The following is a 19,844-nucleotide window of genomic DNA, read 5'->3' as shown; positions in this document are numbered from 1 at the left end:
GCCTCCTCAACCTCTGTTATGACACGTGGCATGATCTCCTCATTGGATTTCTATATCTCATAACAATAATAATAATAATAATAATAATAATAATAATTATTATTATTATTATTTTCTCATATTCGTGGAAAGTAAACGTAAGTGCACAATTGCACCTGGACCCAAAGAAGATTATGGGCTCAGGCCCAATGAGCCTTAAACAATAAAATTTGTAGAGTGTGGGCTTGAAACCTAGGTTAGAAGTACTAGGAGCTTGATCACAGGTTTTTATAAGCAAACACAAGTAAATAACGAATGATAATGACCAATGGATCTCCTCGGACTCGAGCCGAGGACTACTTCTTTATTATTTCTCTTCCTTCCTTTAAGATTACAAGTTCTTAATTTCTTTCTTAATTTTTCTCGATCCCCCTTTTCTTTGGCCTTTACCCCCTTTTTATACTTCCTTCCCTGATATCTTTTTGAACAGTGACTAGAAGTTTCCACCTCACTGTTCAGGGGTCACCTCCCCATTAATGCGGCCAGGGAGGTAGGTGCAGAGCCTTTAATGAGGAGGTGGTAGCCTTTTTTCTTGATATTTTCTTTAATACTAGTGCATCTAGAAGATTCAGGATGTCTCCTTTTAACCACTGGTCCTTCCAGAGTTGTGCTTTGACCTTCATAATGAAACTTTGAATTCTTTAAGGCTTTTCCGAGGAGGAGTTTGTCTTCGGCTGTATCCTCGGACCCTCGGCGTATGGGCCAACTCATAGAGTTTAATCCTAGAGCAAGTTGACCCTTCATGTTACAGCCCAAAGGCCCATATGCCCATTTGAGCCTTCTTACTCCCCACAGTAAAAATAGTAAAGAATTTTAGGACTTGTTTGGTAAGGTTGTTCTAATAACATTGTTTGTATTTTTTGGAAATACGTGTAAGTGAAAAAGTGTATAAAAATACGTATAATGTTGTTTAAACACTGAAAACTATTGCTCAAAATACCCTATCAAACAGGCCCTAAATATTTTAGACGATCAACTCTGGAATTTAAGTTTTGGGGGATTTTATTATATTATCTATATATTAAGAAAATTTAAAAAGTTGGCTATCACTTCAAAAATTGTTAAAAATACTTTTAAAGATGGCTCAAAAAGATGATTATCACTTTAAAAATTGTCAAAAATACCTGTAATTTATTTAGATAGTCTTAAAATGAGGTTAAAATGTAATTCAACAGAATGAAAAGTTTCAAAAAATATATATATATATATATATATATGGGTAATTCTAGCGTACCCCCCCTTTTTTTTGGGGGGTATGGTACCCACTAGTAATCAACCTGCTATATCAGGTTACCAAAATATCACATTTGATGGTACCATCTTCATATTGTGTAGTACTAATATCACATGTAACTGTACTTTTGTCACATTCGGTAGTTTCCTTATTTTTTCTCACATTTGATAGTACCATCCTCACATTGTGCAGTACCAACATCACATGTGACTGTACTTTTGTCACATTCGATGGTTCCATTTTTTTTCATCTCACATTTGATGGTACTATCCTCACATTGCGCAGTACCATCATCACATGTGATTATACTTTTGTCACATTCGATGGTTCCTTTATTTTTTCTCACATTTGATGGTACCATTCTCACATTGTGTAGTACCAATATCACATGTGACTGTATTTTTGTTACATTCGATAGTTCCTTTATTTTTTTCTCACATTTGATGGTACTATCTTCACATTGTGCAGTACGAACATTACATATGACTGTACTTTTATCACATTCGATGGTTCCCTTATTTTTTTTCTCACATTTTATAATACCATCCTCACATTGCGCAGTACCAACATTACATGTAACTGTACTTTTGTTACATTCAGTAGTTCCCTTATTTTTTTCCTCACATTTTATGGTACCATCCTCACATTATGCAGTACCAACGTCATATTTGAGTGTACTTTTGTCACATTCGATGGTTCCCTTATTTTTTTCACATTTTATAGTAACATCCTCACATTATGCAATACTAACATCACATGTGACTGTACTTTTGTCACATTCGTTAGTTCCCTTTTTTTTCACATTTGATGGTACCATCCTCACATTATGCAGTAACAACATCACATATGATTGTACTTTCATCACATTCGGTGGCTCCCTTGTTTTTTCTCACATTTGATGGTATCATACTCACATTGTGCAGTACCAACATCACATATGATTGTACTTTTGTCACATTCGGTGATTACTTTATTTTTTTTCTCACATTTGATGGTACCATTCTCACATTATGCAGTACCAACATCACATGTGACTGTATTTTTGTCACATTCGGTGGTTCCCTTTTTTTTTTTTTCCCACATTTGATGACTCTTTTATCATATTAGGCAATATTAACATCACATTTGACCATACTTTTCTAACATTTGGTAGTACTTTAATTTTTTGTCACATTTGACGATTCCGTTATCACATTAGGCAGTACCAACATCACATATGACTGTACTTTTACCTCATTCAATTGTACCCTTATTTCTTTTCTTACAAGTGATAGTTTCATCGTTACATTAGGCAGTGTCAACATCACATGTAACCATACTTTTATCACATTCAATAGTTCCTTCCCCCCTCCCCCCCGGTCCCTCACATTTGATGGTCCATTGGGTGATACCAACATCACATGCGACCAAAATACCCTGAAACTCTCACAAATTACTAGGATACCCTTAAAACCAAAAACATGACCAAAATACCCTTAGAACCTATAAAATGACTAAAATGACCCTAAAACCTGAAAAATGTTCAAGATACCCTTAAAACCTAAAAAAATGACCTTAAAACCTAAAAAATGATCGAAATGACTTTGTAACCTAAAAAGTTATTAAAATTCCCTTAGAACCTAAAAAATGACCGTAATACATGTAAAAATGACAGAATTACCCATAGAACCTTAAAAATGACTAAAATACCCTTAGAACCTAGAAAATGACCGAAATGACCTTGAAACCTAAAAAATGACTAAAATGACCTTGTAACCAAAAAGTGATTAAAATACCCTTAGAACCTAAAAACCAACTATAATGCACTTGAAACCTAAAAAATGACTGAAATACCCTTAGAATCTTAAAAATGACTGCAATGACCCTAAAACTCAAAAAATGACCAAAATACCATTAGAACCTAAAAAATTACCAAAATGACCAAAATACCCCCTAAACCCCTCTAAAATTACCGAAATATCCTTAAAACCTAGAAAATTATCAAAATACCTTTGGAACCAAAAAATTTACCGAAATACCTTTGAAACCAAAAAAATGACCGAAATACTACTAAAACCTAAAAAATTACCGAAATAACTCTAAAACCTAAAAAGATGGTTGAAAACTGCAAAGTGTGACCTAGATCACACTAACATGCATAATGAAATAGATCACACTAAGTCATATTGATATCCCTGCAAACACTTATTTTCTATTATTAAGGTTGAACATTTGAAATAGATCACATTGACATATATAAAGAAAAGATAGTTGAAAACTACGAAGTGTGACCTACTTTGCAAACATGAATCCCAAATTTCTCATGTACATTCATGCATAAGATTATCCTAAGTTAATTTTGATTGGTGATTAATAAAATATTAATTCAAATTTAATTGTGAGATCTATATATCTTAACTTAGTGGTAAGCATAAGATAATTAACATTCATGCATAGAATTATCTTCATGTATATGTATTTTTAAACATCTTAGAGGCAATAACTTAGTGGTAAAACAAGCGAGTTTTAACCAAGATACCCTGGTTTGAGCCTTCACGTTGATCCCATACCATTAATTTAATTTTTTTAAAATAATTAACACTTTAAAACATAACCCTTGCTGGTATCTTTTTCTATTTACCCTAGATTATTTATTTGTATATGATGCAATTTGTTTACTAAGAAGTCACTTTTCCATATTCACATATGAATAGATATAGAATTCACTAGTTCTGTTTGTATATACCATAGATGATCCAAAGAAATCAGACCAACTACTTGCACTTGGAGCTATAAATGAAAATTTTTATCTCATAATATCTATAACTTGATTTGATATGTAACTCACTTTCATGTACTACAAGCAGGTCTCTTGTTGCAAAGTATATAAGCAAAACAACTACAAAGAAATCCATTTAAAAAGGAAATTTTCATTTTAAAAAAATATCTGCTACAATGTGTTTCATTCACATCTATATCTAAATACCATCATGGTATCAATTGGAAAAGAGACAACCAAAAGCATCTCCATGTCTGGATTTCATTCTTAAATTCTCAAGAGGGCAACTTCTAACTTGTAGGAATTTTTTATTGTCCATTCTGCAACTCCAATGCCAACTGAAATATTTGCATTTAAATGGTATAACTATTAGTGCTTAAAAAAAAATAAAAAAAAAAAGATGTTAGTAAGAGCATATCTCTTTGCATAGAGCCTTAGATATTTAGTTATTATTTAAATAACTACAATTACTCAAGAACTTTAGCTTATCTAGCTCAAACTGACAATATCAAGTTCAAAATCATATGTAACAAGTTTATTATAAAAAGAATCAAGCAAACAACAACATGCTAAAAAAAGGGATATAATTAACCTTTGAGAGGTTTCTTACCATCTGAAAGTTTAGTAATAATGTAAACTCCAAGCTAGCTGAATATATATATATATATATATATATATATATATATATATATATATATATATATATATATATATTTATTTATTTATTTATTTATTTATATAATATAAGGCATCTCTATATCACACAACTACAATATTACACTTAAATTATTACAAACCAAATCCACACTTGCAATAATCCAGATTTACTTTATATTAATTTTGAATAGCCCATTACTCATATAACCTTTTCCCACGTACATGCTATTCTTTGTGAGTACAAACTTGTCAGATTCAATGACCAATTTGAAATCATTCTTACTCAAAAGTGAGCAAGAAACAAGATTCTTACGAATATCTAGCACATGCAGTACATCATTCATTGTAAGTTTCTTGCCTGAAGTCATCTTCAATATTACCTTTCCTTTTCCTACAACCTTAGAGGTTGTGGAATTCCCCATAAATATTTCTTCTCCAATACAATTTTCTATTGATAACCCTTGCATCATTACATAGTGTTGAGATTGACCATAACATTTAATCTGAAGCTCCCTTGAGTGCATGAAAGCATGATTTGGCATCCTCTTTCACTATGATGTTATCGCACCTACACTTTTATCTTAGTACAAACTACAAATGTCAAAAATCAAAATTGAAGGTTGTGTATTATCTAGATGATGTCTACAATGCTCTTGTTTGCTAATAGATAAAGACTCACATTCACACTTAAACAATGCGTTGTCATTTGAGAGACTGAAAAAAAAAAAAAAAAAAAAAAATCCAATAGCTCTATTTTTTAGTGCTTTAAATAATTTAAAACGTTGTTGTTTATTATCCTTTGAAAGCACCAGCTCTACTGCCAACTTGTATCAAAAAAGTTCCAACAAGTCCTCCTACAAATAATGAGACATGTAATTAGAAATTATTCCACAACAATGGAACCAAATCTTAATATAATTCTCTCTTCTAATATAAAAAAGAAAAGAAACAAACATAAATTTATTAGGCATACCTGTATAAGTGCACCAATATTAAAAAAAGAATTCTGCAAGGAAGGAGCCACAAGAACCTGCTTCATAATGGAAATCAAAAGTTGTCCTGCACAAATATTCCGTTAAGATGGATATCAAAAGTTGAGACATTATAAGAGCTTTGTATAGAAAGTGGTTTTGCACTTACATAACATGAATTCCCTTTCATCTTTGATGTAGTCTTGAATTCTTAGGGTTGCTTAACTTACCATAAAGGCATAAAGTTATAATCCAGACTTTGTTTGACATCTATAAAAAAAAACATATAAATTCATTAAATTGGAATTTTCTATGTGCTAAGTTGAATGCTTGATGGTAACCAAAAAATAATAATAATAATAGATAGCAAATAAGGAAAAAGCATATAGTTATAAAGAAGACGAAACTACACTATTGGTCCCCGAACTCAATTATTGAAACCAAGTTCCTTGTTTTATTCTAATTTCTTATTTTTGATATCTCGTTATTTCTAGGAAATCAAGTGCCCTAGAAGAAACTATTGTTGCATAGGGAAATAATTTGGCAAGGAAGAACCGAACACCAATGCTTTCTCATAACAATATTATCCTCAAGAGGTTTTTCGTAACCAAGAAAAGATGCATTGTTCAAGACAAACAGTAAGGTGACATTTCCTTGTTCCTTCAAAATCTAAATTGGTCTCCACTAATTACTAGAGCATCAAGAGAAAATCTTCATTTTTTTCTTTTTTCCCATAAAGGTTCTTTCCATTTATCGACTTCTTCATATTATATGGTTGAAAATTTTCATTTTTTGCACTCACTAGATCCGGAAATCAAAGTTCGTATGATATAGATGTTTGAGAATATATATGTTAGTCCATCTAATTTTGAAATATATATTAAGAAATTAAGGTGAAAACTATTGTAAAGTTATATGTGATGTGGTATTCGTGTTGCGTCCATGTATTGTTGATTTAGATGCCTCTGTAGTCCCTTTATCCTCTCGTTTCTTTTCTAGAAATATGAAGGAAATATTTAGACATATTTCAATGAAAATGATTTTTTAGCAAGATCTTTGGCAGGACACCTAATAGCTGTTCTGGATTTCAGCAGTTTTGAGTTAGGACAAAAACAACTCTTTTGATCTCTCGTTAAACAAATTGCCTTTGTTTCACTAGTATTCAGCCCTAAAGCAACATGCTAGGATAATATTTCACGTAACAGGACAATGATGTTGTCTGAATCCCAATGTATTTAGGTTATCATTTATAAGTCCAAAGTTATTGCTAATTCACATAAAAATGATAGAAAGACAATTGTCTCATATCCTTCTATATTTTGTTTCTTGTGGATTTCAGGATTGAAAGACATGAGTTTTGGCATATTGACAATTAAAGAATTTTGGTCTCAAGTTGCAGTTTTTAAATTACTCCAACATCCATAAGAGTAATAGAAAAAGATGCTACTAAATGGCAAGCTGCAATGGGCTAACAGATGATTAAGTTTTAATTCTTTCCCTAGCAATGTGGCTTCTTTCGTGGGCGATTTAGATCCCTGTGCATCAGCCGTTCTAAACCTTCTGCATTGTGCCCTTTTGGAAGTAACTATACCACATCTTTATCTGTATTCTTCTTCTTTTTATATTCAATGGAAGAGTGAGGATGGTTTCACCATCCATCCCACCTCCATTATTTGAGGATGAGAATTTGACATTGTTTTCCTATCTTTTGAGTTATAATTTGTCCCCATTTTTGAACTTTGTATAGTTTCCACTTTCCACTGTGTTTTTTCCATTCTAAAATCTTTTATTTATGTCAACACTTGTATTATAAATCAACAATTTCTTAACAGAACTAAACCAACGCAGTTCTGATCCTTACCAGTAGATACAAACCCACAAAAAATCAGAAACAAATCAAACAAAACTCGCAGAAAAATCAGAAACAAATCAAACGAAACCCCAAAAAATCATAAAAAAATCAAACAAAATCAACAGAAAAATCATAAACAAATCAAATGAAACCCACAGAGGCACAAATAAACCTAGACAATCCTATAAATATTTTGTGATTCAGATTTACAATTGATGGAAGAGACAGAATCCATGGCATGCAAACAGATCACTAAGGTTTTTCCCTAACTTCAACTTATATAGAGGAAAAGGGTTAAGAATCAAAATCCCTAAATGAATGCTAAAAGAAATTTAGAGACTTTAGATTGTAAAGACACAAGGTGCCAAAAAATAAATTCAGTGATTTACCTAAGAACATCAGCAATGAAAGTTGGAGAGAAGAGACGTCAAGATGCGAGAGGAGAACTTGCTTCAGATCAGATTAGATGAGATGCGAGAGAAGCAGACCAGAACCAGAACCGCATGTTTTTTTTTTTTCTTTTCGGTTTTATATGTTAACTTGATCGGTAAATCGATATCTTATTAAAATTACATAAACGGCTAAGATTAAAACAAGTAAAATCCAACGGCTAAAACTTATGTGGGTACCGTACCCCTAAAAAAAGAGGGGGTATGGGAGAATGACCCATATATATATATATATCAGGAGAAAACTCCTCAAACTTCCCACTAAAAAAAAAAAAAAAAACTTTCCACTTCCTCACTTACTCTCCATACTTATCGTTCCAACATCCCCACCTACAGGTAGTTACTACTTAATCTTCCAATACCTATATAGATTTCCTCGCTCCTTTTCTTCTTTTTTGATATTCCAATCTAAAAAATTAAAATACATTACAACACTGCTTCACAATCTGATCTGATTGGATATGAGACAAGCCCAAGGGAATATCCATTTATAATTTTATTTCAGTTCAGGGTTCTGTATCAATATGACTTCTAATCCTATTAACAAAAAAAAAAAAAAAATCATATTCAACCACTGTAAACCAAACTTCCTTATCTTCTGCAGTACCATCTCAGCGCTAATTTCGATTTTTCAGCCTCTTCAAAAATCTGTGTATAAGCCTAGGTTTGTTCTTCCAAAAAAGTATATATATTTTCTATGTTATAATTCCTACCTCTTTCTCTCTCTTAAGGATTGACCATTAACCAAGCATGTGTGTAAATTGAAGCTTAATTGGCGATTTCATATCTCTCTATAGTTTCAAAACAGGGACATATTGCTAAATATCTTTAAAAATAGGGGTAAAAGCTTATTTTCTCCTACCAAATGGATACCAATTACCAAGTAAGGAGAGTCGCCTTTCTTTTTGGTTTGGTAAATGGCTAAGAAAAGGGACGTTAAAAGAGCTCATTTCAGGACCTCTAAACCGGGGAGAAAAGCTACTGCAGCTCAAGGATGTTTATAAGCTGGGTTTCTGGGATAGGAATACTATCTCCTTTGCTATACCTATGACATTGATCCAAGACATTAAAGCCATCCCAATGCCCTTAGGGACGATTGGTATAGACCAGCTCTCATGGTTCTTAGCCCCTAGTAGGGATTTTGATTTAAAGGAAGCTTACTTGAGGACAATAGCTCCGCTTTTGGCACTGAGATTGGCAATTGGGTTTGGAAGATTCCATCCCTACCAAAGATCAGATGCTTCCTTTGGCAGTGTTGTCACCTAAGCATTCCGGTAAGAAGGGTGCTTGCAGCTAGGTGTAGGGATATCTCTCATTTCTGTCCTTTATGCAATAATGCTCCTGAGTCTATAGTCCATTTGCTGAGAGACTGTACTGTGGCTCGCCAATTCTGGACTTTCTTGGCTCCCCTGTTGAGGGCAGATAATTTTTTGGCACTAATCTGGTGGATTGGCTCCGCACCAATTGTAAGTGTCACTTGACCTCCTACACGGGCATTCCTTGGCATTATATTCTCCTTTGGGGTTTAGAGCCTCTGGTTGTATCCCAACAAGGTAGTGTTCAGAGACAAATATCCTCCTACACTTCTTAAGGCTGAAGTTCTAGCCAAAGTACCATAATATGCTTTCTTGGGCAGTAATGAGAAGAATGAGAGGGTGAGGACAACCATTTAGTTGCAATGGTAAAACCTCTGTTACACTGGTTTAAGCTTAACACAAACGTTTCTTCAATGGGGAATCCAGGACGTGCGGGGGGAGGTGAAATCATCAGGAACGTTAATGGTGATTGGGTCAGTGGATATGCGAGAGCCATTGGGAATGCTACTAGTGTAGCTGCTGAGTTATGGGCTTTGAGGGATGGTATTCTGTTGTGTTTTTATCTTTAAAATAATTGAGCTTGATGCTATGCTCGTAGTGAATCTATTAAGGAAAGAGATACACAACCCAAATGGAAATGACACCATAATTGCCGACTACAAAGAAGCGCTGTCCAAGATTCCTAGAGCAACACTGTTACAGGGAAGCAAACAAATGCGCAGATGCACTCACTAGGAGGGGAGCTTTATTGCCCCAGGATTTTGTACTCTTTTCATTTCCCCCAGCTGATGTCGCTCTTTTGTTGAGCTTAGATGCAGCTGGGACTATGTATGAGCGTAGCTGCGCTCCTTTATCAGTTGTTTAGTTTATAAAATTTCTCCCTTTTACCAAAAAAAAGAGTTTCTCTATACATGTTGTATTATTATGGTCTTTACCTTTTGGAAGACTTGGTAGAATTACAAACGTGGATTTTTCTATACATGCCGTTGTATTATCATGGTATGAATGAGAATAAAGATCCTTCCAGGTGCCAATGATACTATCTTGGCTAACTGCAGGCTGGGTCTGAAACGTATCCCTTTGGTGAGCACTTATAGAGAAGCTAACAAGTGGGTAGACACCCTTGCAAGACGTGGAGTATACCTCCACTAAGATTTTATTATTTTTCTTGATCCTCCGGGATGTTCTTTTGCTAAATTTAGATGCCTCTTGGCCTGTTGTACGAATGTATTTGTTGCCCGTTACTTAATAGTAGCTTATATTTTATTTTTTAAAGGTTAATAATTTTCATTCATCATATTTAAGAGTTGCTGCATTTTTTAATAACAAAAATACCCAGAGGTATGATAAGATTTATATATTTCAAAATTATTCACCTTTTATAATTGGCAAATACAGCAGCCCCAAATTATAATGAATAAAAATTATTAACCTTAAAAAAAAAGAGGAAAAAAAAAAGCATCTAAGAACATGTGCTTAGAAGCTAGTTGTTTATTATTCACCCAACTATTACTATAATCGCCTTATCTTTGCCAAGTATGAGTAATTTATTGACCGAATAGTGAATAACATTCAATTTAAACAAAATTTAATATGCATGCTAAGATATAAAAAAAAAAAAAAAATTTTTAAAATTTACAATATATATAAAAAGTTTAAAGAATTTTTTTATAAACTAACCTGGAGAGAAATTATGTTGAAGAAATATATTTAATTTCATGTTAGATCAATTTTTCACCCACATGTATCAAAAAAAATACAAATATCACTACTCAAATTACTCTATCAAATAGGCCATAAAAAACTAAAAACATTGAAAACTTAAGTTACATCGTATTAAGACGAGTTTAATAAACAGGCCGAAAAGTAAGGAAAAGGAAAGTTGGTAAAAAAAAAAAAAAAAAAAACAAAGGAAGGGACAAATGATCACGGTTTTTCAGATACCGAACCTCGAGCTAGGATAGCTTTCGGAGACGGCAAATTAAGAAACAAAAAAAAAAAATGTTACCATAAAGTGGTACCAAAACTCGTTTATGCGATGAGTCGTGGATGATGAAGAAGTATCTTCACATATATATTCACCATCACTTTTTTATTTTTGGCAACTTGCCAAGCGTGGCGCAAGCATATCTCTAAAAAGAGAAAAGAAAAGAGTGTAAATTGGTCAACTAAAGATTAAAAAAAAAGTTGTCTTCTTTTTTTGCATCGTCCGACTCCGAAATGAGATGAGTCGCTGGGACTCTTATCATGTTCAGTGTTTTGTAGAAAGTATTCCATTAATTTACTTACTAGTTACTCTTACTAAGAAGAAAGTAATATATAATAATAATAATAATAATAATAATAAAAAATAAAAAAAAGGTAAAGCATTTATTTATTTAGTGTAGTATGAGTATGGAACGGAGAAGGCTATATATTTATTTATTTAGTAGAGAGTAGTTAAGATCAAGTATTTAGTGATTCTCAAAAAAAAAAAAAAAAAAAAAATCAAGTATTTATTAGAGAGTAGTAGAGATAAGATGGAGGGGAAATGTATCCCGGTGATTGATATGCAGAAATTGGAAGAAGATGATGGAGAGCAACAGCTAAAGAGACTGAGAGAAGCATCGGAGGAGTGGGGTTGTTTCAGGATTGTGAACCATAAGATCCCCTCGAGTCTGATGTCAGAGATGAAGAAAGTGGTGAGAGAAGTGCTTGACCTTCCCATGGAAATCAAAATGCGCAACACAGACGTCATCGCCGGCAGTGGTTACATGGCACCCACCCAGGTCAACCCTCTTTATGAGGCCTTGGGTCTCTATGATTTGGCCTCTTCTCAATCTCTGCGTACCTTTTCTTCTCAATTGGATCTCTCCCCTCATCAAAGGTTTCCTTCCTTCCTTCCTTTTTCTTTTTTCCCTCTTAATTAATACTTATGCTACTACTCTTGTTCTAGTGTAACAATTTTCTCAAAATTCTAAACACAAATCACAAATAATTTGCATGCCAAGACTAGAGATTTTTAAAGTACAACATATATGATGGCTTGAAATTATAACAAGTTGATTTTTTTATGTTGACAAAATAAGAATATAATGTTTCATAGATATTAAGATAATCACAGATTAATAACTGTTTTGATAGTAAATAAGATCTTATTAACATGAAATTTGAAGTCCATATTAAGTACGAACATATATATATTATGTTGATGGGGCATCCATCAATTTGTGAAGCTTATGTACTAAAAATTATTGGTAGTTTCCTAGGTGATTTTTCCCTAACCCAAGTTTTGAAGCATGTTTGTTATTCACATGTTTGAACCACCTGTTTTGTTTTGAAAGCTTAATTAATTCTACTTGGGCAATACTTTTTATTGTCAGAGAAACAATAGAGATGTATGCTGAAGCAATACACGAGCTGGCCATTGATTTAGGACGAATGTTGGCCAAAAGTATGGGTTTGGCAAGCGACTTGTTCAAGGGATGGCCTTGCCAGTTTAGAATTAACAAATACAACTTCACACCTGAAACTGTAGGATCCTCTGGTGTACAAATACACACGGATTCAGGATTCCTAACCATACTTCAAGATGATGAAAACGTGGGTGGTCTTGAAGTCATGGACAAGTCTGGTGCCTTCGTATCTGTGGATCCCTGGGTAGGCACCTTGCTTGTCAATCTTGGGGATGTTGCTAAGGTATGCAATATGCGTATATGCAGAGGATCCCATTTTATAATAATACTATATGATTTGATTTTTAATTTTTGATTTTGAGTTAATTAATGTTTGTTAACATATGTTGAAGGCATGGAGCAATGGAAGATTTTGTAACGTGAAGCATCGAGTACAGTGCAAGGAAGCATGTATCCGAGTGTCAATTGCTTCATTTCTCTTAGGACCCAAGGAAGAGGCAGTTGAAGCCCCACCAGAACTTGTTGACTCTGACAACCCTCGCCAGTTTCTCCCTTTTACTTATGAAGAATATAGGAAACTCCGGATTTCCACAAAATTGCAAGCTGGTGAAGCCCTCCAATTTGTACGCAGCAACCCATAAATGCATGAGTATCAACTATCAAGTCAAGACTTGCCAGTTTATGCAACTGATAAAAGGTTTTAAATAAAAGGCTCATCTTAGGCCTAAGCTTTTTATGTTACTTTAGACTTTGCAATTATGCATGTTGTGATATCATTTGGAACAGTTGGTATCGAACATTGTTACAGTAATAGTCTTAACAATGTTCTAAGGTATTCAATATACTGACATAAGCATTTAAGCATGGTTCAAACACACGAGAGGACAAAAGGATGATAGGAAATCCTGGAAAGAACAAATGAAAATTTCTGAGATTTGGACTAATTTAGATGACAATGGACGTGTAATTAAGAACATAAACGTCATGCTGTGTGAAACATAGCAGTGAATTGACCATATACAGAAGTAAAATCATGAGATCTATATATATAATTTCCTTGGTAATTAAGTTTTTACACATTTGATATTTTAAAGCCAAAAAAAACCGTTTGTTTAATACGGCTTGGAGCTTGAGCCCACCCATTCACAACCCAAATTTAATTGAAGAATGTTGTTTAGAATTTAGAAATTTGTTTCTTCAGAAAGAAGAAGGAAACTAAAACAGAAAAGTAGAAGAGGAAATATCAAACAGGAAATTAATGGTGCATCGATCAATAGTACTGTAGTAATCCATCCCTACTAGAGAGAGCTAGCTATATATCACTGGAACCTCCACCTGCACCTCCCTAGCTTTCCCTGCTTGCGTAGTGAGGTGTCCAACCAGCCGATTCCGAACCTGACCCAAAACGCCAAGATGACATGGAAATGGGGGTGGAATCAGCTGTTGTAACATTAGCCATCATGCTGTTACTATTGCTGCCCTCTGGCATTGTGGAAGGCCACACAAAAGCGGGCTTGAATGGTGGCACGGGGGGAACCGCCACTGCTCCTGATATAATCTGAATAATGGTCTGCGTTTTGGGCCTCTCCCCAGCAATCGGATGTGAGCATGCAAGGCCAAGAAGCAAAAGTCTCTGTGCCTCCTCAACCACGTATTCATCTCCCTGCAGCCTCTCATCCACAGCGTCCAATATTCGTCCCTCGCGATGCAACCACCAAACCCAATCCACCAGGAACTGGAAGCCTGCAATCTTGGTCCATGGACGCTGACCACATACCACTTCCAGCAACACTGCCCCAAAACCATAAACATCGGACTCGCAGGTGGCTTTGCCAGTATGGAAGCACTCGGGAGCAATGTAGCCCATGGTCCCTGGCACACCCTCGAGCTCCGCGTAAGAGTTTTTCTCATTGTCTAACGCTCGTGCTAGCCCAAAGTCGCCCAGACGAGCATTGAAGTAGGAGTCCAACATGATGTTGCTGGCCTTAAGGTCCCGGTGCACCACTCTCTGGTCGTACTCGTTATGGAGGTAATGCAGCGCTGATGCCACTCCTGATATGATCTTGTATCTCAGCTCCCATTCCAGGGTTGTATTGCTTTCTGGCCCACAAAATAAGTGATTGTCCAAGCTGCCATTAGGCATGTACTCATACACCAAAAGCAGTACTCCATTCTTGTGGCACCATCCTGAAATCATCATGTATATATGCGATTGCGAGCGTTAGTAATTGTGAGCCAATTGCCAAACCATAGCTAGCATTAATTAATTGTTGATTAGTGTTCAGACTGGGATCCGAGATGGGTTATTAATTAATTAATTAATTAAACAAATGCAACCAAAAGATACACATGCTACACGCCAGTATTAGTTATACCTAACTCCTTTCCTTTATCTTTTTTCAAGTGGGGTTAAGTAAAAACAAAAAGTATTAAAACATAGAACAATAAAAAATAAAAATAAAAATCTTTAACAACTAGTTTTGCTTGTGATTGATACATAATAAAACTAGAGTAAGTTATGAATGGTTCCATGTGATCAAGGAGGATGTGCATCATCTCTCATAATTTGAACTCCACAACTATGTGAAATGATAAAGGTATAATAAATGCATGAGAAAATGGTAATTGTGATGTGATAATGATGTTCCTATCATCGTAACAAGTATTCTCAATGGTGGAATAATAAGGAATAGGGCTGAAGTCTTCTTTCTAATTTCATGGTTGAAAATCTGTCTCAAAGCCCAAGCCCAAGCCCGGATAAAAGCTATTAATTTCATGAAGTCTTCTTTCTAATTATTTATTTTTGGAGAATCAGCTTTAGCGAAGTATTTTATTACGTATCAGGTATTATATACAGCATCCTTGCACAGTAGTATGTCATGAATAGTTTGACTATATATATATGTGAGAGTGATACGATACCCACTACTATACGCTATACGTCAAAATTTCCCGCGGTCGACAGTTGGATCGCACGTTTAAAAATTTGTTTCGTTTTGCTGTAGCATGTGCAGAAGATTCCTATTAATTAATTTCTAACTCCGCAACAAGGACCCAATTCCCATGAAAATAACTTCAATACAAATTGTGACGTGACCTAAGCCCCCGCCCAATTTCCACCCTAGGTAAATACGTGAAGAGGCAACTGGTGGGTTCAATACTTTTAGAGTAAAGCTAGCGATGCGGAAATTGGCACAATTTTGTGCCATAATAAGTTTTGAATAGTAAAAGAAAGTGTGTTTCTATATGAGTCACCATCACACTCATACTTTTAACCTTTTTCTTTTTTGTCTAGAACAATAATAACAAAAGATATTATTGATATTTTGATACTGGGACAAACAAAACAGATTGGCTAACTAAAAAGTGGGTACCAAAGAGCATCGGTTCAACACAGGTAACAGGGCACGAGTTCGAATCATGGAGAAGAACGAACAGAAACATGAAGTTATTGGAATCCAAAGTCATATTGTAGTCAAATGTCAAAACCTTATATTTCGTTCCCCCATCCCTGGCCCTAATATATGGTAAAAAAAAGAATAGCAAGCAGTGATAATAGAAATAAAATCAGAGCAAATTTGAATTTTCATTAGCTAGCTAGCGTTGGGCTTAATTTGTTGAAGGAGATCAACTCAATGCATTGCATATGGTGTTTAACAAATCAGTTTATTAAAGAAAACGTATTAGATTAGAGCAAATTAAGTGAGACACGGCTAACACATACTATATGTATATATAGAAACAGAAGAGAAGAGATTGAAAAATGAGTTTACCGAGCAATCGGACGAGATGTTTGTGACGAAGGCGATTGATAATGGTAAGCTCAGCCAAGAAATCATCTATACCCTTGAGGTTGTCCCTGGAGAACCTCTTGACGGCGACTTGCAGATTCTCCTTAGGAATCACACCTTTATAGACCACACCGAAACCACCTTGACCCAATCTATGCTTCTCGTCGAAGTTGTTGGTAGCACTCTTGAGTTCCTTAAAGCTGAACTCTCTAGGCGTTCCTGGGAGGCTTTTAAGCGCACCCAATATATTGGGACCTGAAGCAGCTGCTGCTGCAACACGCTTTTTGTGCACATAATACCCCAAACCAGCAATCCCCATCAGCACCAAAACCAAGCAAGGCACTCCAACCCCCAAACCAATCTTAAGCCCCTCGTGACTACCTGATGATTCTTCATCACCGCCCGGAAGCTTCTCCACGGTCAGATTCCACCTGAGCACGCAGTTAAGCTGGACATCGCTCGCTCCAGTGGAGGCGGCGAATCCGAAGTAGGAGTTCTGGTTGACAAGGCTTCCAAGGTCAAGATGATCCGCAGTGAGCACAGGCTTGTTGGGCTTGTCTACAGTGTACTGTAGGGGATTCCCTTGATTATCTTGCATTTGCTCTGCCATGAACACCGATAGAGACTTGTTTCCCCCGTCGTACTGGATCCAAACCATGTAAAATTTGGTGCCATTAGGGGCCAGCTGGATGCCCAATGGGGACAGAGACACGGTTTTGTTAGATCGAACGCTGTTGATGTCGAGACCCACATGGTTGCTGTCCGGGTCGAAATCCTGCTTCAAGGTGTCCAACTCGATGGCGATGAGACGGTTGGTGGAGTTGCCATCGGTGGTGGAGTTGGTCAAACCCAGGTATTGACCGTCACTACCCGTTGGGAGATCCAAGTCCGGGGCGATGATAAAAGCAAGACCCTCTCCTGCGGTGGACTTATTAACGCGAAAAATGTTGATGAGAAAGGAAGAGTTGAAAGATGCCACCTTGACTCCACCTCCACCTCCACCAAGATCTTCCCAAAGCTTGAATGAATGGTTGAACAACACTCGGCCTGATCTGTTTGAGAGGCTGAAATTACCGGCTGAATCTGGAGTCACTTGAAGGGCACCATTGCTGATTGTGGCCGGCGATACCACCTCAAAGTCAAAGGTGGTGTAGTAGGAGCTGTTGAATGGACCAAATGCAAAAATATCGGCGGCTGCTGGTGTGTCCGACTCCAGGCCATCTGCTTGGAAGATCGCTGCCGCTGCCAAAAACCAAAGCAACACAATAATATTACTATTCCTTATAAACCTCACCCGTACTTGTACCTGCAGATCCATCATAATTAGTGTTTTCATTTAGCGCCGCTGTTCCCCTCCTCTGATTAACGATTCATTAATGACGATTTAAATTTTGACAAGTTTATTTTTGACCCAACCTGTCCCTTTTTTTCTTCTTCTTCTTAATTTTTGCCCCCTTCCTTTCCTTTATTTTGTCTTTGGGTCCTCCTGAGAACAACAACTTGAGAACTGTTTTGTTTTAGAGTTTAGACTTTAGAGAGAGAGAGAGAGAGAGAGAGAGAGACAGAGACAGGCTCCAGGCCTTCCACTTTTTTGTCAATAATACTCAACAGTCATTCTCAAAAAAAATAATAATACTCAATAGTGCTAGCATGCTGCAAATATTCAACTAAAATATTAGAATATTGGTAAAATAGTGATAGGTACCTTCGTCATCCTAAATGATAAGCACGGTTATTTCTTTCATATTATAATAATGGTAGGATAAGATACTATATATTTATAAAAATAAATAAATAAAAATATGAATTCCAGTTAGTTTATTTGGTAAAATTTTATATTTTAAAAAAATTGATAAAATCTAATATTAAGAGATCTAATCTTCCATCTTCATCTACACAAAATTAATTATTATTATTAAGAGTTGACGTCATAAATTAAAACTCTCTCTAACAAAAAATAGTAATACACTTATTTCAAAAGAAGTAATTATTTCACTTCCCCCAAAAAAAATTTTGGAAAATAATGAACGCGTTTTTTTTTTTTTGAGAGCGAACGCGAATTGAATTTATCATAGGATAGAGACTTTTATATGGACTAGTGGTTGTCCCCTATTTTGCACGAATTTTTTATTTATTAATAAATGTGTAAATATTAGTCTTTATTAAATTAATATCTTTTTTCTTTGCATAAATTCAGGGGCCTATAAATTTTGTTTAGGGGTCATTAAAATTTTTTTAATAAAAATAAATTTTAAATATGTCAAGTTATCAACAAAAAAATAATACTAATACATTAAGGTTTATAGTTTTCTTTTATAAATTCTTAAATTTTGAATTATTACGTGATAGTTCATTACGAGTATTTATTGTCAATATGGGTAGTTATGAACCTATAACCATTTTATTTTGTTAAATTTACCTAACATTTTTATATTTATGCAATTGTTATTAACTTATCATCTATTTGTCAGGAAAAATATTTGGGGGTGTAGGGTTCCAAATAAAGTGAAGAGTTTGCTTTGGAGAGCTTGTAAAAATTCCTTACCAGGTAAAACAAACTTAGTCCGCAGGAATGTTCTATCTGGAGATTCTTGCGATAAGTGTAAACAGTTTCCTGAGGATGTGATCTACGCTTTTATGGGCTTGTCTTGAAGTTTCAGTTGTGTGGAATTCAGAAGCAGCATGGACTTTTCGGGATAGCAAGGTTTTCTCCAAATTTGTTGATCTGGTTAAAATGTTAAATACGTGGTTGAAGAGAAGAAGGATTTAGGAACATTTTACATGTATATTTGGACTTTTTTGTTTAAAAGGATCAGAATTCGGGTGGAAGACAAAGCTTAACCAATAAATGATGTGATTCCTGATGAGTCCATAAAAACCATTAAGGTCTTCTATTTTAATGGACGATCATTGCGTCATAAGTAGGCCATCAAAGATAGATGAGTAATCACCCAACACATTCAATAACGACCATCAAAGGTCTTAAACTCTCTCATCAAGATAAAGAACATTACAATTAGGGTAATAATCACCCTCATTTATGTCCAACAGTTACCTAAGTCACCTATAAAAGGGACAATTTGTCCATTTTCTAAGGTATGTCAAAAACCACTACAAATTGCTATCTATAGTAAAAAAGATATAGGCCGATACTAACTTAAGCATCGGAGACTCCCCCACCGGGCACAATCCGGTGGTCTCTTCGATCAACTCTTTTTATCTTGCAGGTCCTACAAGGTCGTCTAAAGCTCCGAATTAAACGAGTGATCCAATTGACGATTTTAGCATCATCAGTTTGGCACCGTTTGTGGGAAAAATTTGCCATTAAGCCCTTCCTACAACAAAGGGTTACTCTTTTCAATTTGGAGTAATGGACACTAAA

General features: G+C 35.2%; 2 protein-coding genes and 1 long non-coding RNA gene across 3 annotated transcripts; 1 reads left to right on the top strand and 2 right to left on the bottom strand.

The window, feature by feature from the left end:
* Positions 1-5,252: 5,252 nt before the first annotated feature.
* On the bottom strand, positions 5,253-7,998 carry LOC142624047 (uncharacterized). Its single transcript, XR_012842265.1, has 4 exons — positions 7,901-7,998; positions 5,829-5,929; positions 5,662-5,718; positions 5,253-5,539 (listed from the first exon to the last, which is right to left on the bottom strand). It is a non-coding gene; the product is annotated as an uncharacterized LOC142624047 (long non-coding RNA).
* A 3,449-nt stretch (positions 7,999-11,447) lies between these two features.
* LOC142624017 (2-oxoglutarate-dependent dioxygenase DAO-like) lies at positions 11,448-13,544 on the top strand. The gene is made up of 3 exons (XM_075797513.1): positions 11,448-12,142; positions 12,639-12,954; positions 13,064-13,544. The coding sequence occupies exons 1-3, from the start codon at positions 11,796-11,798 to the stop codon at positions 13,310-13,312; spliced, it is 912 nt and encodes a 303-aa protein (XP_075653628.1). The 5' UTR covers positions 11,448-11,795; the 3' UTR covers positions 13,313-13,544.
* Positions 13,545-13,689: 145 nt separating this feature from the next.
* On the bottom strand, positions 13,690-18,056 carry LOC142624016 (putative L-type lectin-domain containing receptor kinase S.5). Its single transcript, XM_075797512.1, has 2 exons — positions 16,445-18,056; positions 13,690-14,858 (listed from the first exon to the last, which is right to left on the bottom strand). The coding sequence occupies exons 1-2, from the start codon at positions 17,796-17,798 to the stop codon at positions 14,017-14,019; spliced, it is 2,196 nt and encodes a 731-aa protein (XP_075653627.1). The 5' UTR covers positions 17,799-18,056; the 3' UTR covers positions 13,690-14,016.
* Between the last annotated feature and the right edge of the window lie 1,788 nt (positions 18,057-19,844).

Source organism: Castanea sativa, chromosome 2, assembly GCF_040712315.1.
Source record: "Castanea sativa cultivar Marrone di Chiusa Pesio chromosome 2, ASM4071231v1".
Classification (NCBI taxonomy): domain Eukaryota; kingdom Viridiplantae; phylum Streptophyta; class Magnoliopsida; order Fagales; family Fagaceae; genus Castanea; species Castanea sativa.
The sequence above is the reverse complement of the archived record's forward strand: the minus strand, read 5'-3'. Positions and strand labels throughout refer to the sequence as shown.

What these genes read in the sequence shown, in the direction of transcription:
- LOC142624016 (XM_075797512.1), bottom strand. Translation starts at nt 17,798, where the DNA reads ATGAAAACACTAATTATGATGGATCTGCAGGTACAAGTACGGGTGAGG. An exon ending in ACATCTCGTCCGATTGCTCG is followed by an intron (nt 14,859 to 16,444) that starts GTAAACTCATTT and finishes TGATGATTTCAG; the next exon opens with GATGGTGCCACAAGAATGGA.
- LOC142624017 (XM_075797513.1), top strand. Translation starts at nt 11,796, where the DNA reads ATGGAGGGGAAATGTATCCCGGTGATTGATATGCAGAAATTGGAAGAA. An exon ending in GATCTCTCCCCTCATCAAAG is followed by an intron (nt 12,143 to 12,638) that starts GTTTCCTTCCTT and finishes TTTTATTGTCAG; the next exon opens with AGAAACAATAGAGATGTATG. An exon ending in ATCTTGGGGATGTTGCTAAG is followed by an intron (nt 12,955 to 13,063) that starts GTATGCAATATG and finishes CATATGTTGAAG; the next exon opens with GCATGGAGCAATGGAAGATT.